General features: G+C 56.3%; 1 protein-coding gene across 7 annotated transcripts in view; it reads right to left on the bottom strand.

Moving 5' to 3' along the window:
• Nucleotides 1–2,868: 2,868 nt before the first annotated feature.
• The window catches only part of ARHGAP27 (Rho GTPase activating protein 27), a 31,853-nt gene continuing 7,591 nt past the window's right edge, over nucleotides 2,869–27,130 (bottom strand). For 3 of the 7 annotated variants that reach the window (XM_030295330.1, XM_030295334.1, XM_030295333.1), the window contains 14 exons: nucleotides 12,032–12,436; nucleotides 11,527–11,709; nucleotides 11,210–11,290; nucleotides 11,054–11,137; nucleotides 10,636–10,703; nucleotides 10,110–10,200; nucleotides 9,540–9,644; nucleotides 7,134–7,232; nucleotides 5,885–5,990; nucleotides 5,631–5,738; nucleotides 5,219–5,557; nucleotides 4,972–5,106; nucleotides 4,720–4,825; nucleotides 2,869–4,601 (listed from right to left, as the gene is read on the bottom strand). In XM_030295330.1, coding sequence (XP_030151190.1) covers nucleotides 4,424–4,601; nucleotides 4,720–4,825; nucleotides 4,972–5,106; nucleotides 5,219–5,557; nucleotides 5,631–5,738; nucleotides 5,885–5,990; nucleotides 7,134–7,232; nucleotides 9,540–9,644; nucleotides 10,110–10,200; nucleotides 10,636–10,703; nucleotides 11,054–11,137; nucleotides 11,210–11,290; nucleotides 11,527–11,709; nucleotides 12,032–12,436 — 2,088 coding nt within the window. In that variant the 3' untranslated portion in view covers nucleotides 2,869–4,423. Of the gene's footprint in view, nucleotides 4,602–4,719; nucleotides 4,826–4,971; nucleotides 5,107–5,218; nucleotides 5,558–5,630; nucleotides 5,739–5,884; nucleotides 5,991–7,133; nucleotides 7,233–9,539; nucleotides 9,645–10,109; nucleotides 10,201–10,635; nucleotides 10,704–11,053; nucleotides 11,138–11,209; nucleotides 11,291–11,526; nucleotides 11,710–12,031; nucleotides 12,437–16,082; nucleotides 16,268–27,130 lie in introns of those variants that run through there. The other 4 variants (XM_030295336.1, XM_030295332.1, XM_030295335.2 and 1 more) reach the window with 4 other exon arrangements.

The raw sequence follows: 27,130 nt of genomic DNA on the forward strand, positions 1-27,130 counted from the left end.
AGGGAATTAAGACATCCGTGGTCGGTCTGAATGATTGTGTTCACCGCCCCCACCCCCCCACCCCTGCAATTCATAGGCCAAAGCCCTAACTCCCAATGTGGTGATACTTGGAGGTAGGGCCCAGGAGGACAGGGGGCCCCCACGATGGGATTCGTGTCCCTGTAAGACAAGGAAGAGATGATCTCTCTCTCTCTTTCTCTGCCCCGTGAGCACACGGCAAGAAGGCAGCCGTCTTGCAGGCCAGGAAGGCAGCCTGATCGGAGACTTCCAGCCCCAGAGCTGTGAGAAAGTTTCTGTTGTCCGGGCCACCCAGTCTGTGGCATTTTGTTACGGCAGCCCACGCTGACACGGCGTGTCCACATAAAACCTTGGACACGAGGGCTGACAGCAGCATCATTCACAATAGCCCCAAAGTGGAAACCACCCAAATGTTCACCGATTAGTGAACGCATAAAGAAATGTAGGGGCGCCCGGGGCGGCGCAGTCAGTTAAGCGCCAGACTTCGGCTCAGGTCGTGGTCTCGCCGTTCGAGTTCGAGCCCCCAGATCGGGCTCTCTGCTGTCAGCGCAGAGCCTGCCTCGGAGCCTCCGTCCCCCTCTCTCTCTGCCCTTCCCCCGCTCGCATGCTCTCTCGCGCTCTCTCTCAAAAATAAATAAAATATTAAAAAAAAAAAAAAAAAAGGAATGTCCATCCAATGGTATTTATGTGGCCGTGAGGGGATGGATAAAGACATGCTGGCCAGCAGCCTAGTGGGGAAGCACAATTGCAAATGCCCGGAGCCCATGTGCTGAGAGCTGGAGGGACGGGGGAGCTGAGAGGAGGAGGAGGAAGAGGCAGGTGAAGGGGAGGAAGGCAGGGCAATTGGCTGGGTCACCCGGATGAGAGACTGAGGGGGAGGGGGACGGGAGGCAGTCAGGAGGTAGAAGACAGGGACCAGCGGGGAGGGGGAGGGGACTGGTAAGTGGAGGGCGAGGCCCAGAAGCAGGGAGAAGGGCTGCTTTCAGAGTTTTGCTGCAGGCAGGTGGCTCTCAGGGTGTCTGGGAGCCATCCACGCGGGCAGCCGTTTGCACTTGGAACTCAGGGGAGAGGGGTCCAGGCTGGCGAGAGATTTTTGGGTGACCCACGTGTGGGCCTGGTGACTGAGTCCCCAGAAAGGAATGGATGAGGGCCCTTAGGGAGGGTGGAGGGGAGAGAGCAATGGGCTGACGGCACCACCCCCCCAAGGGGGCATCGCTGTTTCCAGAGTGGGCAGAGACCCACGAGGCGGCAGGCGGAGGAGCGGCGTGCTTCGTGGGGGGACAATAGGCACTTCACGTGTCCACTTGCGTGAGGACTGGGCATTGTCCACAGGGCTTGGCAACCAGGCGGGCACTGGTTTTTTCTGGGGCAGCTTCGGGGGCAGATGCCCGGCTATAGCAGGATCTGGAGCATCTGCTCAGAGGGTGCAGGCTGGGGAGAGAGCCCTCAGTGACAGCCCTTATCAGCGGCGCTACTGTCCCTTATTTTTAGGTCTGTCTCCCAACCAGCTGGTGCTTCAAGAGGGCAGCTACTATTTTTATGTATCTTTCTTTGTGTCTCCAGACACAATCCAATTCGTTCCAAATATATTCAGGGAGCACCTGCCGTGCTCCCGTGCCCTGTGCGGGGTGTTGAGGATTTATGGCGGAGCCCACACTTGAAGCTCCGGGCAGGGCTCTGTCACCAAGCTGCCATGTGACCTCAGGTGAGTTAGGACATCGTCTCTCTAGGAGGTTCCTCATTGGCAGTGGGTGATTTCTGAAGCTCCTCCCGGTGACTGATTCTGGAAATTCTCTGCCTGCTGCTACCTTGCCTGCTCACCAAGGCGTCGACAGGGTCAGGAGCCTGGGGTGGGGTGAGGACGGTCAGGGGAGCGGATGCTTCCCAAGACCTCCCTGCCCAAGGGTCCTCCTGCCACAGCCCCTCCCCCCCCCCCCCCGCCCCTGCCCCGTTCACAGGCACACCCTGTCCCCTGCCTGCCTTTCCTGCGTCACCTCTCATACATGCTCACTGGTTGTATGGGCTCTAGTCACAATGGTCTTTTCAGATTTTTTAAAAGTTTATTTGGGGGGGGTGGCGCAGAGAGAAAGGGAGAGAGAGAGAATCCCAAGTAGGATCCGTGCTGTCAGCACAGAGCCTGACGTGGGGCTCAAACCCACCAACCGGGAGATTCTGACCTGAGCTGAAGTCAACACGCTTAACTGACTGAGCCACCCAGGCACCCCGTCTTTTCAGATTTTGTTCTCTCCACAAGCCTTCTTGCCTCAGAGCCTTTGCACATGCTGTTCCTCTGGCTGGACACCCTTCCCTTAAGTCCTCATCTTGTTGATGTCTCTTGATTCTTTAGTGCTTAGCTCAAATGGGGCTTCTGCAGAAGCATCTCAGGCTCCTGAGGGACAGCCACTCCCGAGTGACACGCCTTTAGGGCACCCTGCGTTTTTTCTTAGCTTTTGTACACAATAATGTAACCACGTAATCAGTTGTTTAACCTCTGTTTAGTTCTGTCCTTAGGCCTGGGTGAGAGGAATCCTTGCCCGGCTGTGGATCCTCCTCTTTAGAAGGTTCTACTCTTGACCCGCTTTCTCTCTCCCCACAGGATGAGGAATCTGTGGGACCCCTTGGAGCCCAGGCCCTTCCCTTTGGGCCCTGCTCCCGATATGCAAGACCCCAGAATTCCCTGCCCGAGTGGCCCCAGGCCCATTCCCTTAAGGGTGGACCATGCGGGTGGCCACAGGACAGCAGGAGCCAGCTCTTCTCGTGCCAACACACCGGGCACAGAACTCAGAAGAGTCACAGAAGTTTACATTGGAACCTGGTCATTAGGTCATTATGAACGTGTATTTACCAAAGTAGGAGAATAGAACATATTTTTATTTAACAGTTATATCTTGATTTGTAACTTTACAATATTTCGATGCATGGGGTGAGGCCTCCGTTTGTACTCTTGTCCCGGCCCTGCTGGCATGTGAGGTGGGCTTGGGTCGGCCACCGGGCCAGGTGCTCCACCAGAGCGGTGGCGTGGGTGGCACCCCCGCCCCAGCGCACAGTGCCCGGCGCGGAGGAGCAGACAATAAATATTGGCTGTGAGAAACTGAGACGATCCGGGTGAAATGCTTGGCGTGGCGCAAATGTCAATAAATATCAGTTCCTATTGTTTGTCGAAGAAATGAACCGTAGCTGGGGAGGGGGGTGGAGGGTGGGGCGAGACCCACAAACTGAGGTGGTTTGTGTATGAGGAGGGAGAGGGCATTGCTGCCCCTGGGGCTCACGCTCCCTTTCCAGAGGCTGTACCCACCCCTTCCCCCAACCCTGCAGGCCTCTCCCAGCTCTTTATGACCAGGTGGGCGCCAGGCAGGCGTGCCGGGCGGCCAGGGCGCTGAGAGGGGCTGGGGATCCGTTGCCAGTGCTAATTCCCCCTCCCCCAGCTGGGGCGGGTTTCCCCTCTGCCCTGAGGGTCTCCCAAGGCCCAGACAGAGCCTACCTTCATTTCTTTGGCTTTCCCCGTAAGCCCAAGATGGGGTTTGGAGGAGAGGGATAGCTTGGAGGAAAGGGCCTCCTGGGAGGCTGTGCTGTGCTGCGAGAGGAGCCTGAGCTGGGCAGTCCGACCCATCACCCCCACGGGACCCTGAACAAGTCACTTTGCCTCTGCCTCGGTTTCTTCATTTGTACAACGGGACTGTGTGTGGAAACGGTGCATGGCAGGTGGCCAGCTCAGGGTATGCGCTTAGCGAATATGGAGAACCCTTGCTCAGAACACGAGTGGATCAGGGAGGGCAGAGGCCTGGATCAGGGAAGCAGATGAAAATGGCCCACAGTCAGCCACTGAGAGTCAGGCAGGAGCTGCGCCTGAGGCAAGGCAGGGCAGCGGGGAAGGAAGGAAGGTGTATGTTGCTGCTTCATGACCCACACAGGGCCGGGGCCCCACAGGGAGGGCGTCCTTGAAGGCCTGACCAGGTGCAGGCCTGAAAAAGCTGAGAAGCCCCTCACCCCAAGTCCTCCCCTGGGGCATGGCCCATCTGGGAAATCAAACTCACCCCCCACAATTCTCTCTCTCTCTCTCTCTCTCTCTCACACACACACACACACACACACACACAGTAGGTGTCTATGTAATAAAGAACCAAACCCAACGAAGCCCCAAACAAGACAGGCCAGGGCGGTGGGTGAGGGGGGGTGGGGTGCGGGGGGAATCACATTTTGCAAACTGCCCACCAGGGGTCACCATACTGCACCCAGCGGCGCAGATTTCACATCCGCCTGCGGACCGATGGGAAGCGGCGGGTCTCACAGATAAGAGTTTGGCCAAGCTGCCTCCAACCGTCCAGCTTCTATGGTGGGACCCCTGTCGCGGTCCCCAGTCCCAGGTCCGCAGCGCCAGCGTCGGGGGTGAGGGTGGGGTCGGCTGTCAGTGCGGCCGGAAGATGTCTGAACACCGCTGCAGGATGAGCTCCACCACCTGACTCTGGAACACCATGGTCATGGGCATGCTGGTTTCCTCAGCCTCGGGCCGCAGCAGCGTGGGCCCGAACACTATGGCCACGCTCTGCACGGACATGCGGTTCTGATCGCCGTGCTCGATCACCCTGCAGGGGGGGGAGTGGGGTGGGGACGGAGGCCATCAGGGCCCAGAGCTGGAGGGGGCGCGGGGGGGGTGGTCCGCCAGCACCTGCCTCCCCACTCCCGCGCGGCTGTCCGGCTCACCGGCACAGGTGCTGGAAGAGCAGCCGCAGCGTGTCGTGGTTGGGGGCGGGCAGCGAGCGCACCAGGTCCCGCACACGGCGGCCGCGCTGGGCCTGGTCCGGCAGCTCTAGGGAAGGGAGGGTCGGCTCGGCCAGGGGAACGGAGGGGCTGAGTCCCAGTGGGGAGAGTGGGGGCGGGGTCCAGCCAAGGGGGTGCCCGAGGCAGGCCGGCCCCACCCCCACCCCGTCCCCCCCACCTCCCCCAGGCGCTCACTGATGGCCTCGATGAATTGGCGGAAGTGCGAGAAGGGAAAGAGGGGCTCCGGCAGCTCTCGAAAGAAGAGCTTCAGGGCGCCGGTGATCACGTGGACGTCCTCCCAGCGCCCGTCCTCCAGGTCCAGGCGCTCATCTGCCACACGGCGATGGGGAAAGGAAGGTTGGGGGGGGGGGTGGAGGAAGAGGCGGTTAGCACCCCTTTGCGCCTTCAGGCCCTGGGGTCGGGGACGGAGGACGGGCCTCACCGTGGTCCACCTTATAGCGCAGCTTCTGGATGGTGGCCAGGTTTCCACTGATGCGGTACAGGCCGTCGATGTCCAGCCCTGGGGCAGACGGAGGCGCTGACCTCGGGTTTGGTGGGATGGGTCTAAAGCTCCCGCTATGGCTCCTACCCAGGGGCTCCCGTTCTCCCTCCGCCGCCCTGCGCCCGCCCAGGGCTCTCCGCCAAGCGGCCCCGGAGGGAGGCCTCCGGGCGCCGCGCGTACCCCGGGCCTCGACGGTGCGGATGCACTGCTGTACGAAGCGCGGCACCGAGCTCCTCTCGCGTTCACACAGCGCGGCCAGCGCGCAGCCGAACACCTGGTCTGGGGGAGAGGCCCGTGAGCGCTGCCCGGCCCCCCAGCCGCCCGCGCCGCGCTCGCCGGCTCCCTCCCGTACCTTTGATGTAGCCCTTCTCCCGCAGCGACTGCAGCGTGGGCCGCCTCAGCAGGAACTTGCGGAGCTTGTGCCGGACCTTGCTCAGGTCGCTCTCCGCGGTGGCTGCGCCTGGGCATGGGCATGCGGGGCCGAGTCGCTCGGTGGCGCCCGAGTCGCTCGGTGGCGCCGGGACTGGCCGGGTGGGTCGTCCCCTGTTCCACCCCACCCCCGCCCCCAGGAGACGCCCTCCGCCCCCCACCCCCACCACCGCGCACCTGCAGTGGGCCGCGCCTCACCCTCCAGCCAGCTTCCCAGGCGCTCCCTGGACCCGAAGTCCGCGTTGCTGCTCTCGCTTTCCTCCTCCGGGGGCAGGTCTGCGGACTGGAATCACGGGGCCTCAGATTGGCAGAGCCCGGTGCCAGCTGGAGGTCCATCTGGGCTGGGGCGGGGACCCCGACGCCCCTCCCAGCGGCTCTGGTGACTCCCAGGCAGAGTGCCCTGTTGTTCCCTTCCCCAGTTAACATCCCCTGACCTCCTTCCACCAGGGGAATCTCAGAAACTTCACCTCCCTTGGCTGCTTGGAAGCCCTTCAGCTGTTGGAGACAGTTATCCTGTTCTCTCCCACTCTTTCTTATCCTGGCCCCCGTTTCCCGTATTTTCCTAGCTCCTCTGTGCACACTCCACTAGGTTAGCATTCCTCAGTATGTGGCTCCTGGTTCTGAATTTGCAGTTCCAGCTGAGGCCTCCGCACTGCCCACAACTGCACCAGCATCACCGCCCTAGATCTGGATTCCTACCTCTAGTAATACAGCCAAATTCTGTACCCCCCTGCTGGCTCCTAGGGAAACGAGGGTCAAAAGGCCCCAGGTTGTTCCCAGGTGAATAGCTGTCAGAGGAGGTCTGTCCTAACTCTATGTAATTAATTTTTTGAACCTAAAAAAATAGTCGACTCTTCTTTAACTTTAAAATTTTAGGGGCGCCTGGGTGGCGCAGTCGGTTGAGCGTCCGACTTCAGCCAGGTTACGATCTCGCGGTCCGTGAGTTCGAGCCCCGCGTCGGGCTCTGGGCTGATGGCTCAGAGCCTGGAGCCTGTTTCCGATGCTGTGTCTCCCTCTCTCTCTGCCCCTCCCCCGTTCATGCTCTGTCTCTCTCTGTCCCAAAAATAAATAAACGTTGAAAAAAAAAAAATTTAAAAAAAAAAATTTTAATAGCTTAAAATTTTATCTTGTGGTTTTAGCCTGTCGTTCTAGTACAGAGGCTCTTTCTTGGATACTTACTTTTCTTCCAGCCTCCCTTGAAACAGGACATTCCTCTAGGCTGTGTCTCCACCCCTAGGAGAACCCTCCTGCAGGGCCAACCCCTGCAACCCCACAGGCTGGATTTGCCTACTTATGAGAGACTATTTCTTCGGCGGCCCATCTGCAGGGAGGGACATTTATCCTCAGATGCCCGACCCACAGTGGGCCCAGCTGCTCTGTGTAATGGCCGACCCACCAGCCCCAGAGGCCCCCGGGCTCTGCTTACCAGCTCCTGGATGCCCTCGCCGATGGCCTTGTGCCAGGTGCTGATAATGGCCTCTGAGTCGTGCTGGATCAGGTACTCTGAGCCATCTCGGCTCCGTAGCTGGAGAGACACAAGTCACTCAGTCATCTCTGGTTCCCTGGGTCTACCCCGGAGCAAGGCCTTAGCAGGGGGAGGGGGAGGGGCAGAGAAATGGTGGAGATGATCTGTCCTTGTCCCCAGGAACTGAAGGCATAATAGAGCAAGGGCCTCACCCTGGGGGCCGAGGCATTCCACTTTGGAATGCCTTATGCAGTAAGTGACAGCATATCTGTTACAGATGGGCAGACCAGGGGCCTCTCAAAACAACATCCATTCATATCTGAAAGTTTCATAGGGAAGGAAAGGCTATATTGTACGTATACGTAGCAACAGATTTCACAAAACGTTCATCCTGTTGAATGCACAGGCAAGCTGAGCTGCCCCAAACTAGCTGTTTTTGGAGGACTATTACTGAAGTTTCCTGTGGCTCTGGAGTGACAAGGAAGACTGGCTGTGAAAATTTGCCGGGCCCAACTACCTTGGCCATGATATAGAATCTGGGGCTGTCTCTTGAGAAAAATCCTAGAGGAGCCTGCAGGCCACCCCTGAATGGAGGGAGGATGGCCACCTGCGGCCAAGAAGCAGAAGCAGGGGGCTCCTCCGCTTCCGTTCAAGACTGTCAGCCTTTCCAACAGCTTGAATAACTTCCACAAGTACCATCTGCCTTCCAGTTCTTGCCAGAAAAGACAGCTCAGAAACATTTATTCAGAAGCTTTCATCAAAAGCCAAGTCAGAGGGACGACATTTATAGAGCACTGGTTGAAGGACGTCCCTTTAGGTCAGGGAAGGGACATGCACAGCAAAGTGACGTTCTCCGGTCTGGCACCCGTGACAGACATTGCTAATTGGTCACAGCACTTGACGCTGCTAAACCTGGAGAAGGCTCCAGACGGACTGACTGAGCAGAGTAGCTCATGAGATCAAACTGGTTTTCCAAGCCTGCTCTGTGGATAACACTGGTTCTAGAACTGCATGAAGCTTGGTGAAGACTACATACTCAAGTGCCTTGCAGAACTGCATTTTCTGAGCTGAATGGTGAGGTTATGCTCGTGGCTTTTCTCATGTTACCTGAAGCAGCTAAACTAGAATGGAGCTCCACACTAAAAATTGCTTCGGGAGCTAAGGGTTAGGGGGAGCGCCTGGGTGGCTCAGTTGGTTAAGTGTCTGACTCTTGATCTCTGCTCAGGTCACGATCTCACAGTTTGTGAGTTCGAGCCCCGCGTCGGAGCTCTGTGCTGACAGCTCGGAGCCTGTGATTCTCTCTCTCCCTCTCCCTTTCCCTCTGCCTCTTCCCCACTCACACACATGTGCACGCTCTCTCTCTCTCCAAATAAATAAATTAAATTAAAAAAAAAAAAAAAGAGCCGGGGCGCCTGGGCAGCTCAGTCACTTGCACGTCCAACTTCAGCTCAGGTCATGATCTCGCGGTTCATGATTCGAGCCCTGCATCGGGCTTGCTGCTATCACCCTGTCAGCTCAGGGCCCACTTCAGATCCTCTGCCCCCCCCCCCCACCTCTCCCCCACTCTCTCTCTCTTGAAAATTAAATAAAACATTAAAAAAAAGAGCTAAGGGTTAGGAAAGAGCTTTGATTTCCCTCAAAATTGGGGAAAGACCCCTCCCTCATCAATAAGAACTATGTAACTGATTTTTTTTTTTTTTTTTAGCAACAACCTAGCACCTGTACATCAGCTGCCTCCTGATGCCTCTCCACACTGACCCCTTCCTCTGACTTGTTGTGGCTGGTGCTGGCTTTTCAGTGGATTTTACCAGCTCACCACACGTGTTCTTGTTGTGAGCTGCCTCAGAACTTTTGGGGACGGAGGTGAGGGTAAAGGTAGTTTCAAAGCAAGACCACATGTGGGCAGTGGAATGTGTGGTACCATAAGGGTCCTTGCCTGGGCCCCACGTGGCCTCTGCTTCCTGCTAGGGGAGCCTGGGAAACTGGGGACCCAACTTATTCACTGAGGACTCAGTTCAGCTGGAAGCTGGGCTCTGATCAGCCTGTTTAAGTGAGTAGTGGGGGACAGCGAATCTCCTGTCTAGGATGAGGGCCGCCTTTCTAGGCATGAGTTTCATTCCACAGAGACCCCTGCTTCTCAACAGCGTTTTGGGGCCAAGAACTTGAACCCAGTTCCTGGAGAGGGAACTGCAGAATCCGTGATGCCAGAAACGCTGTGGGCGGATGCCCGGGGTGGGGGCAACTTTGGCTTTGAGCCCTGAGAATTCCAGTCCCACTCTCCCCAGGTCCCCCTTCTTGAGGCTTGCCTAATGAGGGTCTCAAGCCATCAGTAAGCCCCTTCTCCTTCTCCCAACCCCTATCACTCACCTCCAGCACATTCTTCCTGCTAGATTTGTCTTTGGGGGCCCAGGAGAGAGAGGCCCCCCTCAGATCCACTGTGTACTCAGGCGTGGAGAGCTTGGGAGGCTGCCTCTGTGGGAGAGGGGAGAAGGATTGGGGGGAGCACAGTTACCAGGAGCCCTCAGCTCAGACAGGCCTGCCAGGGCTCCTGGCTCCAGGGACAGGATAGGGAAAGCGGGCCCAGGGGTTCCTAGAACCTAGGGATCCTGGACTGGCTGGTCCTTTGCTGCCTGCTCACCCAGGAGGAAAGGAGAAAGGAGCACAGCTCTCATCCCCAGGAGCAGGTGTGCCCAGTCCCCAGTCTGCCTGCCCACCAGGCTGGGGAGGCCACCCTCAAGGACTGCTCCCCATGCCCAGGGTGGCTGGAAGCACTTGTCGTGGGCTGAATCTGCTGTCGTCACTCCCTGCCAAGGCCCAGCTCCGCTGGCACTCATATTCCACTGTCTCAGACCTAGCCTTAGACAAGCCAGATCAGGTAAAGAGCCGCAGGAATCAGAAGCAGATGGGATGGTCTCTGTCCCGGGGCCTGGGCCTTACCAGGCCGCCTGCAGCTGAGGCCTTGGAGTCCTTGAAGAAAGTCAGGATGCCACCCTCCAGCACCGTCCAGGAGGCACTCCAGTGCTTCTTCCTAGGTGGGGGTGGGGAAGTGGGGGGTAGCCAAGCTTGCACTGGGCCCTGGGCTGAGGCCCCCTTCCACCCACAGGAGCGGGGCACAGAGCTTAAGAACACAGCTCAGCTTGGGGTACCCAACCGTGAGGGCTGGACTCCCAGTTCTAACACGTGGTGGCCAAGGGACCCTGGGGAAGTCACTATCTCTCAGTGCCTCAGTGTGTCCTCACGGGACCTCTTAGAAAGTTGCTATGAAGATTAACAAGAGCCTGGCATATGGAACTGACTCTTCATCTCGGGGCTGTGAGTTCGAGCCCCACATTTGCTGTAGAGATTGCTTATATAAATAAACTTAAAAAAAAAAAAATAAAAGCCTCGATATGGGATGTGCTCAGTAAATGTCATCTTAATTAAGGCCCGCCCTGCCCTAGTCTGAACGCAGACAGGCTCTCACCGGAGCCGCTTTCCTTTGTCCACCGTCTTGGTGCGATGCAGCACACCGGCCTTGTCCAGGGTCTTGATCTTAGAAAGACAAAGGGAAAGAGGATGGGGTTAAGGGGCTGAGCCACAGGGCAGGCAGGGGCTAGTCTCCCCAACAGCCGGCAACTCCTTCCAGGCGGGGCCTGAGTCATCACTGACCCTTTTCTGCTGCTGCTGCTGGTGGGGTGCCTGCTCCCACCCCAGCAGGAGAGATTTCCTCCCGGCTCCCAACCTCACCCAAACCTGGGCCCAGGATAACCCAGATCCAGGTTCATTCAGCTCAGGCTAGTGCTGGGGCCTATGGAGGTGACATGCCCGACCCCGCCCCAGGCCCCACGACCTCCAGGAAGCCCCGATTTCTTCTGCTAGGGCCTACATGCTCTTTCCTTTACCTTCTCCTCAGGGGGGCTGGCCTGGGCTGGGGTCTCACTGTTCTGGCTGGATTTGCAGATGCTTCGAGGGGCAGGGACAGGAACCTGGGGAGTAAAACAGTGTCAGGTATAATGCCCTCCCTTCTCCCCAGGACTCTCGCTTTCCCAGTTAGTTACCTGGGGCAGCTCCCACTGAACCGAGTCGTCATCTGGGTTGTAGAAGTAGGGCTTCCCGCGTTCGTCCTCCAGCCTCATCCACTGTGGGGAGAGGGATGGTCAGGGCTCCAAGCCCGGCTCATGGGAGGGGAGGAAAAGTTTCCCAATATAGCCCCCAGGAGTCCGGAGGGTCAGGTGCAGAAGACGGTGGGGGGGGGGGGCGGTTCTTGGAGCTTGCTCAGGAGCTGCAGTTCATGATGTTAAGGGGAGCTCCTGGTGAGGAAGAGCTGAAGAAGTGACCCAGGGGCTGTCTGTGCCCATCTGCCCGCTGCCCCTACCTGCTCCTGGGTGAAGTGGTTGGTGTAGAGCGTCTGCCCCTCGGGGCTCACGTGGCAAGACCAGCCGGGGGGCGTGGCCAAGGGAGAGGCGGACCGTGGCTCACTGAAAGAGCCCACGGGGGAATAGTCCTCCTCGGGGTAACTGGTCAGCGACTCGGGGTAGTCCGTCTCAGGGGTAGGGGGCTGCAGGGTACAGAAAACGGAGTCAGAGGGTCTCAGAGCCAGTACAGACCCCTGGCCCCGCCCCCTCAGGCCAGGCCACGTCCCCTCACCAGCAGTCTGGGGGCTGCGGGGAGCAGGAGGTGGGGTCTGAGACCCTCAGAGCTACTCCGCCCTGGCCCCGCCCCTCCCTTATCCAGGGGTCCCTTAAAGCCCCTTAAAGCCACCCGCCCATCCCGGCCAGGCCCCGCCCCCTCCCTCATTCTCGGGCGTCGTGGGCAGCAAGGGGCGGGGGGCAGAGGCCCAAAGAGACCCCGCCCACCCCGGCCAGGCCCCGCCCCCTCACCCTCTGGTCCCTGGGGCTGAGCGGGCTCAGTCCCGGCTGCATCTCCAGGTCGTCCTCGGGCTCGTCGTCGGGCTCGTCCTCCCAGACGGCCTCGCCCGTCAGCGGGTTGTAGAAGAACACCCTGCGGCTCTCCTCATCCCAGTACTGGCCCCAGTCTGTCTCGAGGCTCTCGCGGCTGCCCACCGAGGTCGGGGAGGTGGCCGGGCTGGAGGCGCCCTCAGCAGCCTCGAAGGGCGACTCCCAGGTGGTCACGCCCGTGTCCGGGTTGTAGTAGTAGGGGCGCCCGGTGCCCGCGTCCGTGTGCGTCTCCCACGCCTGGGGGCGGGGGGCCGCGGTGGCGCCGGGCGAAGTGGCCGGAGGCTGCCGCTCTACGTTCGCGTACACGGGCTCAGAGGGGTCGTCCACCTGTGGGAGGAGGGAGGGGACGTGACCTTCAGGGCATCTCCGGAGTCAGACAGTCCCGATTCGGCCACTTGCCATCTGGGTGACCTTTGGCAAGTCAGAGCGCACCCCCTCCCCACCCCGCCGCGTCTGTTCCGCCGGCTGCCGGTCCGGTCCGGAAATTGTAGTGAAGAGAGAATGAGGAAATATTCTTTTTTTTTTTTTTAATGTTTTTATTTATTTTTGAAGGAGAGAGACCATGAGCGGGGGAGGAACAGAGAGAGGGGGAGACACAGAATCCGAAGCAGGCTCCAGGCTCGGAGCTGTCAGCACAGAGTCCGACGCGGGGCTCGAACTCACTAACCTGAGATCATGACCTGAGCTGAAGTCGGCCGCTTAACCGACTGAGCCACCCAGGCGCCCCAAGAATGAGGAAATATTCTTGAAAGTGCATTGTAAAGTATGCATTGTAAAGTATGAGGTGTCCCAGAGGCCTAGGGCAGTTACATTATTTATTAACAATAATAAAATATCGATAACAGTTCTCCCGGCTGTGCGCTCAGTGTGCACTAGACCCGGGCGGGGAGGGGAGCGCGAATCAACCGGTTGGGCAGGAATAGAGACATGGCCTCAGACCCATTCCTTTTCCTCTCCCATTCAGGTCACACAGGGGCAGGGCCCTGCTGCATTCTACAGCCCCCTCCCCTTCTTCCTTCCTGGCCCAGAAAGATCCGGGACTGGAATCAGTACTGCCTCTGGATCTGAGACTGGAACTTCCTGAATGTGGGTTTTGCAGTCCTCGGAACCAATTGCAGAGAAGGGAAAGAGTGGGGAGAGCCAGATGGGAGGGAGGAAGGAGGAGCAAAGAAAGGTGAGGCCCTCTTCCCCCTCCAAAGAAAAGTGAGGTGGGCTGGAAACTCCCTTCACACAGAATGTAAGTCAGGGCATGCTTAACACCCTTACCGCTCTCTGCCACCTGCAGGGCAAAGTCTGTCCCACCTGCCTGCCTTCCGTCTGATTTCCTGCCATTCCTGGCCCTTTGCCTTGAACTTTACGCTCCAGTAGCCCTAGTATGCAGTTGCAGGAGGTCCCACCCTCTCTCCTGTGTCTTTTATCACAGCCTGCCTAGGCCCATCCCTGCCCCTTTCTCACCTGGAGGACTCAGGACTCAGCTCAGGTGTCAGGTTCAAGGCCCTTCCTGAGCTTCCTCTTGTGTGCCCACCACAGCCTAGCACCCTCAGCCCACCGGAGAGATAGATAGCCACATTATCAAACCCCAGTCCGCAGAGTAGCACGAGATTAATACTGTTTTCTAAGAACATATAATGCTATGAGGGAAATGCAGATTTCGACACGGTAAACAGCAGATAGTTCCAGTTATGTGTTTTCAGAAACCCTCCAAAATGCTAACAGAGGTTATCTCTGGGCAGTGTAATTATAGGGATTGGGTTTGTTTTTATTTGTTTCTTTAAACTTTTCTCTTTTCTTCTTTAAGCTTTTCTCAAAATTTTGTAATAATAACCAACCCCCCCCCACCCCCGCTCCTTTTCTAATCACAGAAGTTCCTCTGTTGCTGTGATGCCTTCACTGAACTGTAAACTCCCCAAGAGGGGAAGCAAGTCCTGTCAAGGTGGCTTCTCCCCAGGCCTTAGGTAGGTGCCTAAAAATCCATTCATTTGTCCCACGAAGGTTCACCTGTTCCGTGCAGGCCCTGTCCTAGGCACTGGGAATGCAGCAGTGAACAAACGGACCCAAATCCCTATTGAGCAGCTCGGGTAAATGGCCGGGGAGTGGGGAGGGAGCCGAGCAGGGTTCTGAGTGAAATGCACAGCACGTCAGGGATGATTACTGCTAACGAGGAGATAGTGTTGCAGTCTGAGAGCACCCGGTGGCAGGTCCCAGGCACGGAGGGAGGAGGAAGAGTTGGATACATCAGTTTCTCACTCCTCTCCCTCACCCCAGAAGCCCTTGTGTGGCTGAGACAGGACCCTCCACCCCACTTCTCCTTTCGCTGTGCCCACTGCAGCCCTCCTGGGCAACCTGGATTCCACCCACACCCGCCCACTGACCCTCCCCACACACACAAAAGGCATCTTCCTATCGCTGTACTTTCGCTCCAGTCGGTCCCCCAGCCTAGAACATTCCCTGCCTACCCAAATCCTGCTCCTCTGCTGGTCCCCAGCTCCAAACATCCTGGAGAGCCGGGCTCCATTTACGGCCTGGTGGCGTTCTGCTCTGCTGGCCAGTTCATCGTCCACCTGTCTGCCTACCTCCTCTGACCCCAAAAGGCAGGAGGTTTTTGAGAGCAGGATCCAGGATGATGTAACCCTCCTCAGTCACCCTCTAGCAGGCAGCCCGCTGCCCTGAAGCACACAGCCGATCCACCAAGGATACTTACTGCTAGAGTACCCGGGTCAATTCCATGCTACATTTCACAGCAGACAACAAACACACATATCCGACACTACAGGAGAGACGGGAGTTAGCTTTGAGCAGGGACTTTCTGGGAACGAGGGCTCGGCACAGGAGCCAGGAGACTCCTTGGGAGGACTAGACGCACCTCCTACCCACCCCAGCTGGACCCACTGAGGCTGGAGGGTCATATGGGGGGTGGGTGAGCTAAGGAAGGAGCCAGGCTCTTTGGACTGGGGATTTCCACTGGCAGGCTGCTAGACTTGGCTGTGTGTCCTCGGGGAGTCCCGGGCTGGTCAGGTTGATGGGGATCTTGCACAAGGAACAGCCCTAGCAGGTAGAGGAGATACAGGGGTAGATGTGTAGGCCCCCAGCACGACAGGGCTGTCACAAGGAAGGGAAGATACAGAATCACCTTGTGGGGCTCTGGACTGCAGATCAGAGGCCTGGTGGGAGCAGAGGGCAGGGTTCCTTGGAAGGAAGCACATTCTAAGGATTGGGGCTGCTTCAGGGGGTAGTTAAGGGGCCTTCACTGGAGGTGAGCAGTTAGGGGTACTGCAGCCCTGAGGCCCCTTCAAACTCTAGAACTCTCTGCAGAACCCTCACAGTGCTAAGATAGAGGCATTTTCCTCTCCTGGCAGAGCCACAGCCAGGATCAGACTGGAAGCCAGGTGGGGCCAGTCTCTCCGTGCCCTCTGGCCTTCAAGGGGAGGCTCGCCCAGGTTAGAGCAGGGCCCGGCGCCCCCCTGCCCACAGCTCCTGGAGGCCCAGACGACACCCCGTCGCAGCCCATCAACAGACCCTGACTAGGGCACCAACAGCTCTTGAGGCCCAGACCCCAATCATGACAGAGACACGTATGTTTTCCAAGTAGGAAAGGGGAAGTGATCTCCCACCTCAGGCCCAAGGACAGAGCTAAGAGGCGCCCTGGCTCTCACCACACCCAGCTGCCCGGCCCCCCAGCACCCCGTTTCCAGTTCCCTCCCCTCCCCGCAAACAGGTGGCAGGCCTGCCCCTCTTCCCCTCTTCCACCGATCACCGATGACCGATCACCGATCACCGGGTCTCAGCGCCCCTCCACAGCCCCTCTCAGACCGGCAAGGCCTTGGAAAAGGAAAGAGGCAAGAAGGGAGGAGTCCCCCCAAATCTGGGAGATGTCCTGCCCCCAAACCCAGCTCACCCAGCTCCTAACAGGCCAGACGCCCTCAGCCCTCCCCATCAGAGGCCAAGCTTGCCCCCAAACGCCACGGTCCCCTACCTGTCCCCGCAGGGCCCGACTCTGCCTCCTGGTCAGCTTGGCAATCATGTCCACCATCCTGTCCCCACTGAGCTGCTGGGACAGAGCCCTGGGAAGGCTTCAGGGGTGGAGCCAAGGGGCACAACCCCAGGGCTGGCACGGGGCAAGGGGGAAACAAGAAGTTGCTTTGAGATGGCGGGAGGCTGAGCCTCCAGCCCATTTCCTGTCAGGGCTGCGGAAGTGCTAGCCTGAGACAGAGACTGCCTGAGAAAGGGTGGGGTGGGGGAAAGGGGGTGGTGTCTCAGGTCTGGGGTATTTTTATGTGTCCAGGGACACACCGGCCTTCCTGCGCTATGCTCTGATGACTGGCAAGTTCTGAGTCCCAGGCCAGATACAGCCGTGGGGCAGGGTGGCACCGGGACCACAGGTGGGGGAGGGGCAGGCTGTGCGGCTGGGAGCAGGCAGAGGGGGCGGTTGGGTGCTGGTGCCTGGGCTGGCATGGACAGGATGCGGAGTGGCCATCAGCTCCCCGCAGGCCCGGGGAGGATGTGATGGGGAAGAGGAAGCTTGTGTGTGTGTCGCGGGGTGAGCGGGGGACGTCTCAAAGAGGAAGGGGTCTGGGCAGATGTGGTATCAGAGCGAGAGCCAGTGTCTGGAGTCTTCCAGCCACACAGGGAACGGGAGGGATTTTGACCACACCACAGTCTACTCGCCTTGACTGTCTCCTCCAGCCTGGGCCACCGAGACGCATGTAGCTCCCCCACAACCCTACACCAACAGCTTCCCCGGGTCTCTCCTCTCTTCACCCTCCCATCGGGTGTCCAAACCACAGTCCTGCACCACGGGCGCAGCCTGTCCCTGGTGAGAAGGTGCCGACCCCCTCCAAGCCAAGGACCTCCTTGTCTTCCTGACACTCTCAGAGCGGCTCCGACACCCGAGGGTCTCCCCCCTGGCCGCCCAGCTCCCAGATCAGGCTCTGACCCCCACCTTCTATCCCGGATGCCAGACCCCTTATCTTCTGCTCTCCCATTTCAGTAACCCTCCTGCCCCCAGCCCTGGCCCTCTTTTCTCCCCTGCCCATGTCCCCCAGGCCACTCCTTCCCTGCACGTACCGCGGGCTCAGGACAGGGACGTCCGAGTGGAACTAGGCGTGGTGTAGGCTTGGGGTGTGGGACATTTGGACGGACCACATCCACAGCAAGCCAGGGACCTAGGCCCTACTCTGCCCTCAAAGCTCTAGTATCACTCCCCTACCGTCCCTTGTGGGGCTCAGAAGCCTGGAACACCAGAGGCAGAGAGGCCTGGAGTCCTCCCACTTGTCACACATATGACCCATCCCACTGACCCCACCCTGAGGGACATGGTCCACACACACACACACAGGACAAGTCACCAAGAGGGACGGAGCCAGGCCCAGGAGATGGGAACAGCCTGTGTACATTCCAGAGTGGCCAGAAACTCTGAGCCGGCAGCAGGGAGGAGCTGGGGCCGGAAAGGGGAGAGAGGAGGCAGGTGTGGGAACCCGGGCCCTCAGTGCTGCCCTGCTGTGGGGTTAGCAGGCAGGGTCTCCCTGGGGCAGGAACCAAGAGTGACAGCGTGGGAGACGGGGACCATAGAAAAGGCTGCCCACCTGCTGACCTTCCCCGGAAAGAAGCCTGGCCGCCATGTCTGGCGTCTCCCAGAGGGCTCTGGCCTCACACCATAGGGACTGAGCAAAACCCACACGGCTCTGGCCTGTTCTTCTCGGTCAGGGAGGTTGGCGCCTCAGGCCTCAGGTATGGGCTTCCCCAGGCGAGATGCGACCACAGCAGCTCCCCAGTGGGGTCCTCCTCCCTCAACCACACCCTCACACCTCGCCTGGCCTCCAGAGGCACGTGGTGGAGGAGGGGACAGAACAAGCCAGCTTCGCCTCGCCCCGTCTCTCCGGCCCTCCGTCCTCGCCCCCGCCTTCTCTGCAAAACCCTCACCAGTGTTGGGGCACAAGCAGGTGCAACCAGAAAATCCTATCCGTTCTCTGGGGCCGGAGGCAAAAGAAATGCCTGCAAACCAGTGACTGCAGCCCGGGGTCTGGCTCAGGTGGCTGCGGAGGGGACAGGATCTCCTTTGCCGACTCCATGCCACCCGGGTGGAGGGAGAGTTGGGAATAAACTGTGATCTTTGCCTCAGTGAGGCAGTGAGCTTAGCCAAGTGCACAGAACTGTCCTGGTGTCCCTCCCCCGAGCACGCCCTCTCCAGGACAGAGTCCGGGCCTCACCGTACCCACCCCTAGCCCTGAGTCACTCATCCAGCCGTGTGCAGTGGGAAAGCTGGGGGTCACCCCGCAGGCTCCTCAAGCCTCAGAATAGTGGGGAACCATGCCTAGAGCTGCTCCCCCCACCCCGCCCCAGGGTCTGGTGTAACTGGTTTGGGCTGAGGCCTGGACGCGGGCTAAGGCCCACGTGAGGCTCAGTGTAATCTTATTGCTTGCCTTGTAGCCTGAAAGTCCAAACACAACAGGCCGAGGTGAGGGTCTTCTCTGGGGTTTGGGCCGGAAGCATCATTTGATTCAAAGGAAAAAAGAACAGAGCAGGATTCCAGAGACAGGGCTTCTTGTATAGGTTGTGCCTTAGCTTCTCTCTGGGCAGCCCCCTGAAACTCTGGGCCTCTGTTTCTTTACCCATAGAATGGGCTGTCATTCTCCACCCCACCCCCCCAGCCCCCCTTCCCTGCTCACAGGGTTGGGTTCTGTGAAAGGGCCAGGCAGGTCCCCTGAGGTTTCTACACCCAGTGGGGACGTGGGGGAGAAAGCGGGGCTGAACCCCTGCTTTTCTGGCTCTGGGTTTCGACTGAGTGCCCTGAGCTCTGGACTCTGCCCGCAGCCTCTTGGCGACCTCATGGGGCTCGCTCCTCCTCGTTTCGCTCGCTCCTCCAGGCAGGTGGGGCCTGGGGTGGAGTCCCTTTGCCGCTCACACGCCCTGTGCTCTGGGTGAGGCCTCCAGACACCCAGAAGGTCTCCTGCTGCTGGGCCAGGAGTCAGAAACGGTCCGTCGAGGAACCTGCCGGCCAGCAAAAGCTGTCATCGTGAGCCATGGGAGGAAAATGTGCCAGGGCCCCGTCCCCTCAGACGGATCTGCACCTGCACCCACCATTCCTCCTCACTTCCCCAGTGGAGGGACCAGGGTCCCCCGTCCACGCCGACCTCCCCAACCTAGGCCCAGGGGACCCCATTGTCTCTCACTTGCTCAGAAGCTGCCTCTCCTCAGATCTCCAACTCCTCCCACCTGACTGCCTTTGGCCCTTTGGCCTTTCAACAAATTCAAGGCCTCTCCATCTTAAAAAGAGACAGCGCGCCCCTGGACCCAGCTCTCCCTGCCTTGTTTCCAGAACCCGCTTCTTGCCCGCGTGTGTGCACCTGCCATCCCGCTGTCCACGCACTCCGACGTCCAGCCCACTGCTCAGGTCTCCTACTACCTCCCCGATGACAAAGGTGGTCCTCCTTGGGCCTGACTCCCCTCCGGGACTTAGTCCTTACAACCCTCTCCCTCCTCGTCTGCCTCCTCAGCCTGGGGCCCAGGCTCCTCTTCCTCCGCCCATTTCCCTGATGCCTGCTCTCACCTTTCCTTCTCACTCTACTGTCCCCGGGGAAGCCCAACCAGCTCAGTTAACTTAACAACCCGCAACCCCGCCTCCAGGAGCGCAGACCCAACTGCCCCCCTGCGTGTCCTCGGTATGCCTCAAAAGCTGCATGTCCCGGGGCGCCTGGGTGGCGCAGTCGGTTAAGCGTCCGACTTCAGCCAGGTCACGATCTCGCGGTCCGTGAGTTCGAGCCCCGCATCAGGCTCTGGGCTGATGGCTCGGAGCCTGGAGCCTGTTTCCGATTCTGTGTCTCCCTCTCTCTGCCCCTCCCCCGTTCATGCTCTGTCTCTCTCTGTCCCAAAAAAAAAAAAAAAAAAAAAAAAAAAAAAAAAACGTTGAAAAAAAAAAGCTGCATGTCCCAAACCAAGTTCACCTTCTTCCTCCTCCTTCTTCCCATCTTGGCATCATCTTGGTTGCTCAAGCAGAGACCTGGAGTCACTGAGCCAGGTGACCTGACCCGCCTAAGCCTTTCACACCTACCAGTCCCCAGGTAGCACAGGGATTAGAGGAACACCACATCGAGGAAGCAAACATTCAGATCTAGAGTAGATGTCCTGCAGGGAATTGGTCTGGTCTCTGTGTCAGGGCAGGAAGAGAGGGACGGGACAGTCAAATGGAACGCATGGCCCTTGAGCCGATCCTGGTTCAAACAAACTGGCTGTGGGGCGCCTGGGTGGCTCAGTCGGTTGAGCGTCCGGCTTCGGCTCAGGTCACGATCTCGCGGTCCGTGAGTTCGAGCCCCGCGTCGGGCTCTGTGCTGACAGCTCGGAGCCTGGAGCCTGCTTTGGATTCTGTGTCTCCCTCTCTCTGCCCCTCCCCCACTCATGCTCTGTCTCTCTCTGTCTCAGAAATAAACATTAACAAAAAAATTAAAAAAAAAAACTGTGAGAGATTTGTTTTAGGACAATGAAGGAGCTGTGAGTATGGCCTGGGTCTTAGATGATATGTAAGGAACTAATGTTAATTTTGTCAGATATAACAATGGTAATGGTATTGTGATTGTGGAGAAAAACATTTTTAAGAAATAGATGCTGAATTTTTTAGGGATGAGATGCGATAAAGTCTGGAATTTATTATTTCTTGGCACACACACACACAAAAGAACAAACTTGGCAAGGAGCAATCGTCAAATCTAGTAATGGGTATAATTACATTCGTTTTAATATTCTTTTTGCTTCTTTGCCTATTTGAAAATCTTCATAAGAGGGGCGCCTGGGTGGCGCAGTCGGTTAAGCGTCCGACTTCAGCCAGGTCACGATCTCGCGGTCCGTGAGTTCGAGCCCCGCGTCAGGCTCTGGGCTGATGGCTCAGAGCCTGGAGCCTGTTTCCGATTCTGTGTCTCCCTCTCTCTCTGCCCCTCCCCCGTTCATGCTGTCTCTCTCTGTCCCAAAAATAAATAAAAACGGAGGAAAAAAAAAATCTTCATAAGAAAAAGGGGAAAAGCATCTCCCTCAACCTTTTTTGCTATTGTGCGTTCTCAGTGTTACGACTTTATGAGGTGTTCCCTGTTTCTTACACAGAAGGACTGGCCCTTCCAACTCTCCCCCTACCCTCGGTCGTAATTTCTCTCCCTTTATGATGCAGCTCCGGTGCCAGGAATTCTGGAAATACGGCAGCTTAAACATGTCCTGCTTCTCCCCTTTCTCCCCCGACTGCTACGCTCTATGAAGGGGCTGTGCCAGTTGGTGGGCAGGGCTGGCTGGCCCGGGAACCCGGGAGACCCCGGGGCAGACCAGGCCCACCATGGGCCCCCAGAGGGAAGGCAAGGTGACCCCCAGGAGCTGACAGGGAGCCAAACAGGTAAGCTAGGCACTCTCTGCCCACAAGGTTGGGGAGGCCGGGAAGGCAGGGAGGGAGCAGGGAGAGCTCCTGATGGTGTCTTAGCAGGGGCCTGCCCAGCCCCCAGAGACCATCACTCCTCCGCTCCAAGCTCCAAGGGCTCCACCCCAGCACTTCGAGCAAAGACCCATAAACCCCACTCCTCTGACAAGCCAGAGGCTGGAGAGAGGCAGAGCAAACACAACCCAACCCACCGCCTTAATATAGCGGGTCCGGAGGGGACGGGACGTGCTAGAGACCGATCACAAGTCATGGTGGGAAGAGGAACTTGTCAGTCAGAAGTGACAGGACAGCTGGATGGCCGCCCAGAAGAAGATAATTAAAGGTGGGTCTACATCTTACTCTGTCCGCCCAAATATACCCCCGGAGGATCCAAGATTTAGATGTAACAAGTGAAACCATTGGGGCGCCTGGGTGGCTCAGTGGGTTAGGATTCGGACTTCGGCTCAGGTCATGATCTCACAGTTTGTGGGTTCAAACCCTGCGACAGGCTCTGTGCGGACATCTCGGAGCCTGGAGCCTGCTTCGGGTTCTGTGGCTCCCTCTCTCTCTGCTCCTCCCCCACTCACGCTGTCTCTCTCTGTCTCTCAAAAATAAAATAAAACGTTAAAAAATTATTTTTTTTAAAAGTGAAACCATAAAAATACTCAAACAGGAAAACACGAGCAACATTCTATATTTAAAAAAGACTTTTGTGGGGCGCCTGGGTGGCGCAGTCGGTTAAGCGTCCGACTTCAGCCAGGTCACGATCTCGCGGTCTGTGAGTTCGAGCCCCGCGTCGGGCTCTGGGCTGATGGCTCAGAGCCTGGAGCCTGTTTCCGATTCTGTGTCTCCCTCTCTCTCTGCCCCTCGCCCGTTCATGCTCTGTCTCTCTCTGTCCCAAAAATAAATAAACGTTGAAAAAAAAAAAAAAAAAAAAAAGACTTTTGTAAAGGCGTCTGGTTGGCTCGGTCGCTTAAGCATCTGACTCTTGGTTTCAGCTCAGGTCATGATCTCACGGTTAGTGGGTTTGAGCCTTGCATCAGGCTCTGTGCTGACAGCGCAGAGCCTGCTTGGGATTCTTTCTCTGCCCCCCACCCCCCGCCCTCCCCCCGCTGGTCCTCTCTTTTTTTTTTTTTTTTTTTTTTAAAAAGACCTTTGTAACAGAGACTCAAAATCTAAAAGCCATAAAGCACATGATTTATACATTTGACCACATATATGTACTTTAAGTGGGGCGCCTGGGTGGCTCAGTCGGTTGAGCATCCGACTTTGGCCCAGGTCAAGATCTCACGGTTCGTGGGTTCGAGCCCCACGTCAGGCTCTGTGCTGACAGCTCGGAGCCTGGAGGCTGCTTTGGATTCTGTGCCTCGCTCTCTCTCTCTGCCCCAACCCACTCGCATTCTGTCTCTGTCTCTCTCAAAAATAAATAAACATTAAAAAAAATTAAATAAATAAATAAATAAATAAATAAATAAATAAATGTATTTTAAGTAATTTGTGTGGCCAAAAAACAACATTAGCAAAGTCAAAAGACAATCTTAGGGAGATTACAACTCAGGTAAGAGATAAAGAGCTGTGTTCCCTAGTGTAGCAAAACCTAGAAACCAATAAGGAAAAGACCAACAACTCAGTAGAAAAAGGAGCACAGGATACGAACAGACGGTTCACAGAGAAAGAAAAACAAACAGTCCTTAAATCTATGTAAAGATGCTCACCCTCACTGCAAAGAGAAATGCAAATTTAAGCTATCTTAAGATCCTACATTTTGCTATCAGACTGGCAGAAAACAAAATTTTGATGCGACTTGGTTGGCAAGGCGTGGGGAATCAGACCCTCGCATTTGTGCTGGTGGGAATGTATGAGCCCCACGGGCGGGGACGGCAACTTGGCAAAATATAACAACTACCCCCTGTTTACCCTTCGACCCAGCACACCTACTTCTGGGATTTAGCCTCGATTTACCAGCACGTGTGTGAAAGATTATTTCTTCTAGCATCGTTCACAGTTGCAAAAGATGGGAAACCATGCAACTGCCTGTCAACAGTATACTGGTTAAATATATGATGATACATCCCTAAGGGGGAAAACCTGTCCCGCTGGAAGGAAGGAGACTGACCCTCTCTGTGCACAATCTCCAAGATACACTGTCAAATCAAAAAGGCAAAAAATAAGCAAGTTATAGGATTGTGTGTATTGCATGCAACCTTTATGTGAGAGAGGCGGAAAATCAAGTAATCAAATGCATATTCTTACAAGTTTGTATTTGTCTGAAGAACCAGTGAAAGAATAGAGAAAGGATTAATGAGCGTGGTGACTTCTGAGCTGATGGTGAACAGGGTATGGAAGCAGGGGTGAGAGAGAGAGAAGGAGAGAGCAGAGGAGGGGCAGAGAGAGGAGAGAGAGAACCCCAAACAGGTTCAGTGCTGTCAGCACAGAGCCCGAGGTGGGGCTCGAACTCACCAACTGTGAGATATGACCTGAGCCGAAATCAAGAGTTGGATGCCTAACAGATTGAGCCACCCAGGCGCCCCTTACTATATACTTTTTAACGTTGTTTTGATTTTTAAAAACCATGAAAGTATATTATCGGATTAAAAAAAAAAAACCAAGGCTATCGGCAAGATAGAGGGGCTGGAAAACACAGTGACAACTTAAACAACAACAAACTAGAACTCTTAAGAAGATTCAAGTAAAGCCCAAAAGGAAAAAAAGACTACTTTAGAACTTAAAATATATCCCTGGGCTATTCATTGGAGGCGAGGATAGGCACCCTCCAGACTCAAAGTAGTGGCCTAGAAGATAAAGCAGGAGAAATTGCTCGCAGCAAACGTACACAGAGACAGAAATGAAGGAGGCAAAGCTACAAAACTGGAGGTTCCAGTCAAGACAGCTAACTTGCAAATAAAAGAAAAAGTCAAGGAAACGATAATCCTACAACAAATAGATTGCTCTAAGCTGAAAACAGACCCAAGGCTATCTGGAAATGGACAGGGTTCCAGAAGGGAGTGCTGAGAAAAAGAATCCCCACTCTGCACACCCAAGGAGTGTTTGGTTAGGAACCCCAGGGAAGGGGGCCTGGGTGGCTCAGTCGGTTACGAATTCCGCTCAGGTCATGATCTCACGGCTTGTGAGTTCGAGCCCCGCTTCGGGCTCTGTGCTGACAGCTCGCAGCCTGGAGCCCGCTGCTTCGGATTCTGTGTCTCCTCTCTCTGCCCCTCTCCCTAAAATAAACCATCAACTACTTTGTACCCATTGTCAAACAAAATGTGGAAAGGTTGCATTATCCCATCAAAAGACAGAGTCAGCTTGGGTTTCAAAATACAGTGACAGGATATATATAAAAATCCACTTAAAAACGTGATGATGTTGAGGGGCACCTGGCTGGCTCAGTCACCAGAGCACGTGACTCTTGGTCTCAGGATTGTGAGTTCGAGCCCCACGTTGGGTGTAGAGATTACTTAAAAATAAAACCTTAAAAAAAAAAAAAAGGGTAATGTTGAAAATAAAGGGATACCGAGAGATATCACATGGGCAAAAAAGAAAATAGAATAAAATAGAGTGGCCATATTCATAAAAGAAAGGTGGAGTTTCAGGTTGAAAACACTACGCGGGATAAAGAGGGGCACCAGGTAACGACACAAAGGGACAATCTGTGATGACAGAACCGTCAAAATCTGGGCGCTCCCAACAGTGTTGTAGTTAAATATAAAAAACAAAGCCTACTAAAAATACAAGAAGAACTTTATAGAGAAAATTTGAGTGGAAGATTTAATAAATCTCTAATGGAACTGGAGTAAAAGAATAAACAGAAAGAAGTATACAAAGGAAATGCAAGTTTGACTAATATAATCAATCAGCTTGGTTTGATACATAGGGGACCTTACATCCCTTAAATAAAAAATATACGATTTTTCCAGGTCTATGAAACTCTTAGAAAAGTCACTGACTTGGTCACAAAGAAACCCATAAATAAAATTAAAAGTGGAGATTTTACAAATCCAGTAAAAAAACGAATGCTTTCCCAGTAAAATATAAAATGGCCCAAATTAGCGAGAACTGGTGGAAAACTTGAAAAGACCAAATCACAGTTGATGAGAAAAAAGTCTGCCACTGACAAAGCGCCAGGTGCAGAGGGTTTCACGGGAGAGGCTGACTTGTGGAAACCTTTAGGATTCACCTGCCGTCTCCCTTCCTTGGCCAGGAGGCAATCCTAGAGAAATTTCTCTCTGGCTAGCGAGGTTCTGGGGAGGAGGGCTCCACACAGCATCCACACCACATCGTAACTGTCAGTTGGCTTGCCAAGGTCTCCTCCCAGACAGTAAACTACCTGAGGGCAGGGACCACGCCTTGTTTTTCTTTGGCTCTCACTGCCCAGTCCAGCACCTGCCATTTACTGAATCAATGACACGGCGAGTGAAAAGTTACCGTCTCACTGTCAGCGCACCGTGATGCCCTGGGTCTGTAAAACTCTCAGACACAGAGCAAAGCAGAATGGATGGAAAGAAACCAAAATGCTAATAGTCATTAGATTGAAATTCCACCACCCCCCCATTAGCCAAATATATGTAGGGATATTAAACTATTTCTATGATGGTGGGGGGGATAGTAATTTATAAATTCAGACAATTCCAGGAGCGCTCCAGTTGTGGAGATGAGGCAGGAAGGAGGCTGGGGGAGGGGGGATCTGGAGGCAGGCCCCCTTCTGGCACCTTTCTTGGTTCTTCCGGCTTCCTCTCTCAGGCCAAACTGGCCCAGCCCCCAGGACAGACACGGAAGCCTGGACAGAGACCCCTGCCCTGCTCACCTGATGCCTCATGGTGGATCTCCACCCAGGGGAAGGAGAGGATGCAGGGCGGCACCTATAGGAGTCCAGAGCCTGGACACAAGGGCCCTGCAGGCCTCACTGTGCCTAAGCAGGTGCTCTGGAAATCCCCGCGCACCACAGACCTTCCTCAATTTGGCAAGAGCGAGGGACAATCCTTGCAAGAACCCCTATGTCCCTCGGACCCCGTCCTGGCAGCCCTAATTCCCTCAACGCCAACCAACATCAACTGTCCCCTGACACTCCAGTCTGGAACCCCGACCACATTCTGATCAGCTGAGCCCGGGCCTGATGGGCTCTCCCATGCCGGGAACGGGGCACTGAGCAGCCATCGGGGTTGGCATTCATAACCAACCACCTGGTCCTTCCCACTACTGAACACAGCTCCAGGAAGGGTGGAGAAAATAGACGGAGAAAGAGGCCGGCTGCTGGGGCTCAGGAAGGAAGTGGGGAGGCAGGTGGGCCTGTCTCAGGAGACCCGGGGTGCTGTGGGGAACCAGAGACTGAGAGGTGAGGAATGGGGCCCAGGCTCAGGGGAGATCACCCAGGGGCCCCCCACGGGGCCCCAGGGGCTGACACGGGGCCTGCAGGGTGGGAGGTTGCCTTGGGAGTGATGGGTGGCTGGGGAGGAGTACTGGTGGCCAGGAATGTGGGGTGAGGATGGGAGGGGGGCTACCCACGGAGCTGCTCTTTCATGGGTCAGGTCAGAAGCTGGGCAGTGGGGTTCCAGGGTCCGCCTGGGGCTGAAGGTGAGTCATGGGGAGGAAAGGTCAGCCCAGGGATGAAGAAACCAGCTGGGCCGCCTGGGGAG

Source organism: Lynx canadensis, chromosome E1, assembly GCF_007474595.2.
Source record: "Lynx canadensis isolate LIC74 chromosome E1, mLynCan4.pri.v2, whole genome shotgun sequence".
NCBI classification, from domain to species: Eukaryota; Metazoa; Chordata; class Mammalia; order Carnivora; family Felidae; genus Lynx; species Lynx canadensis.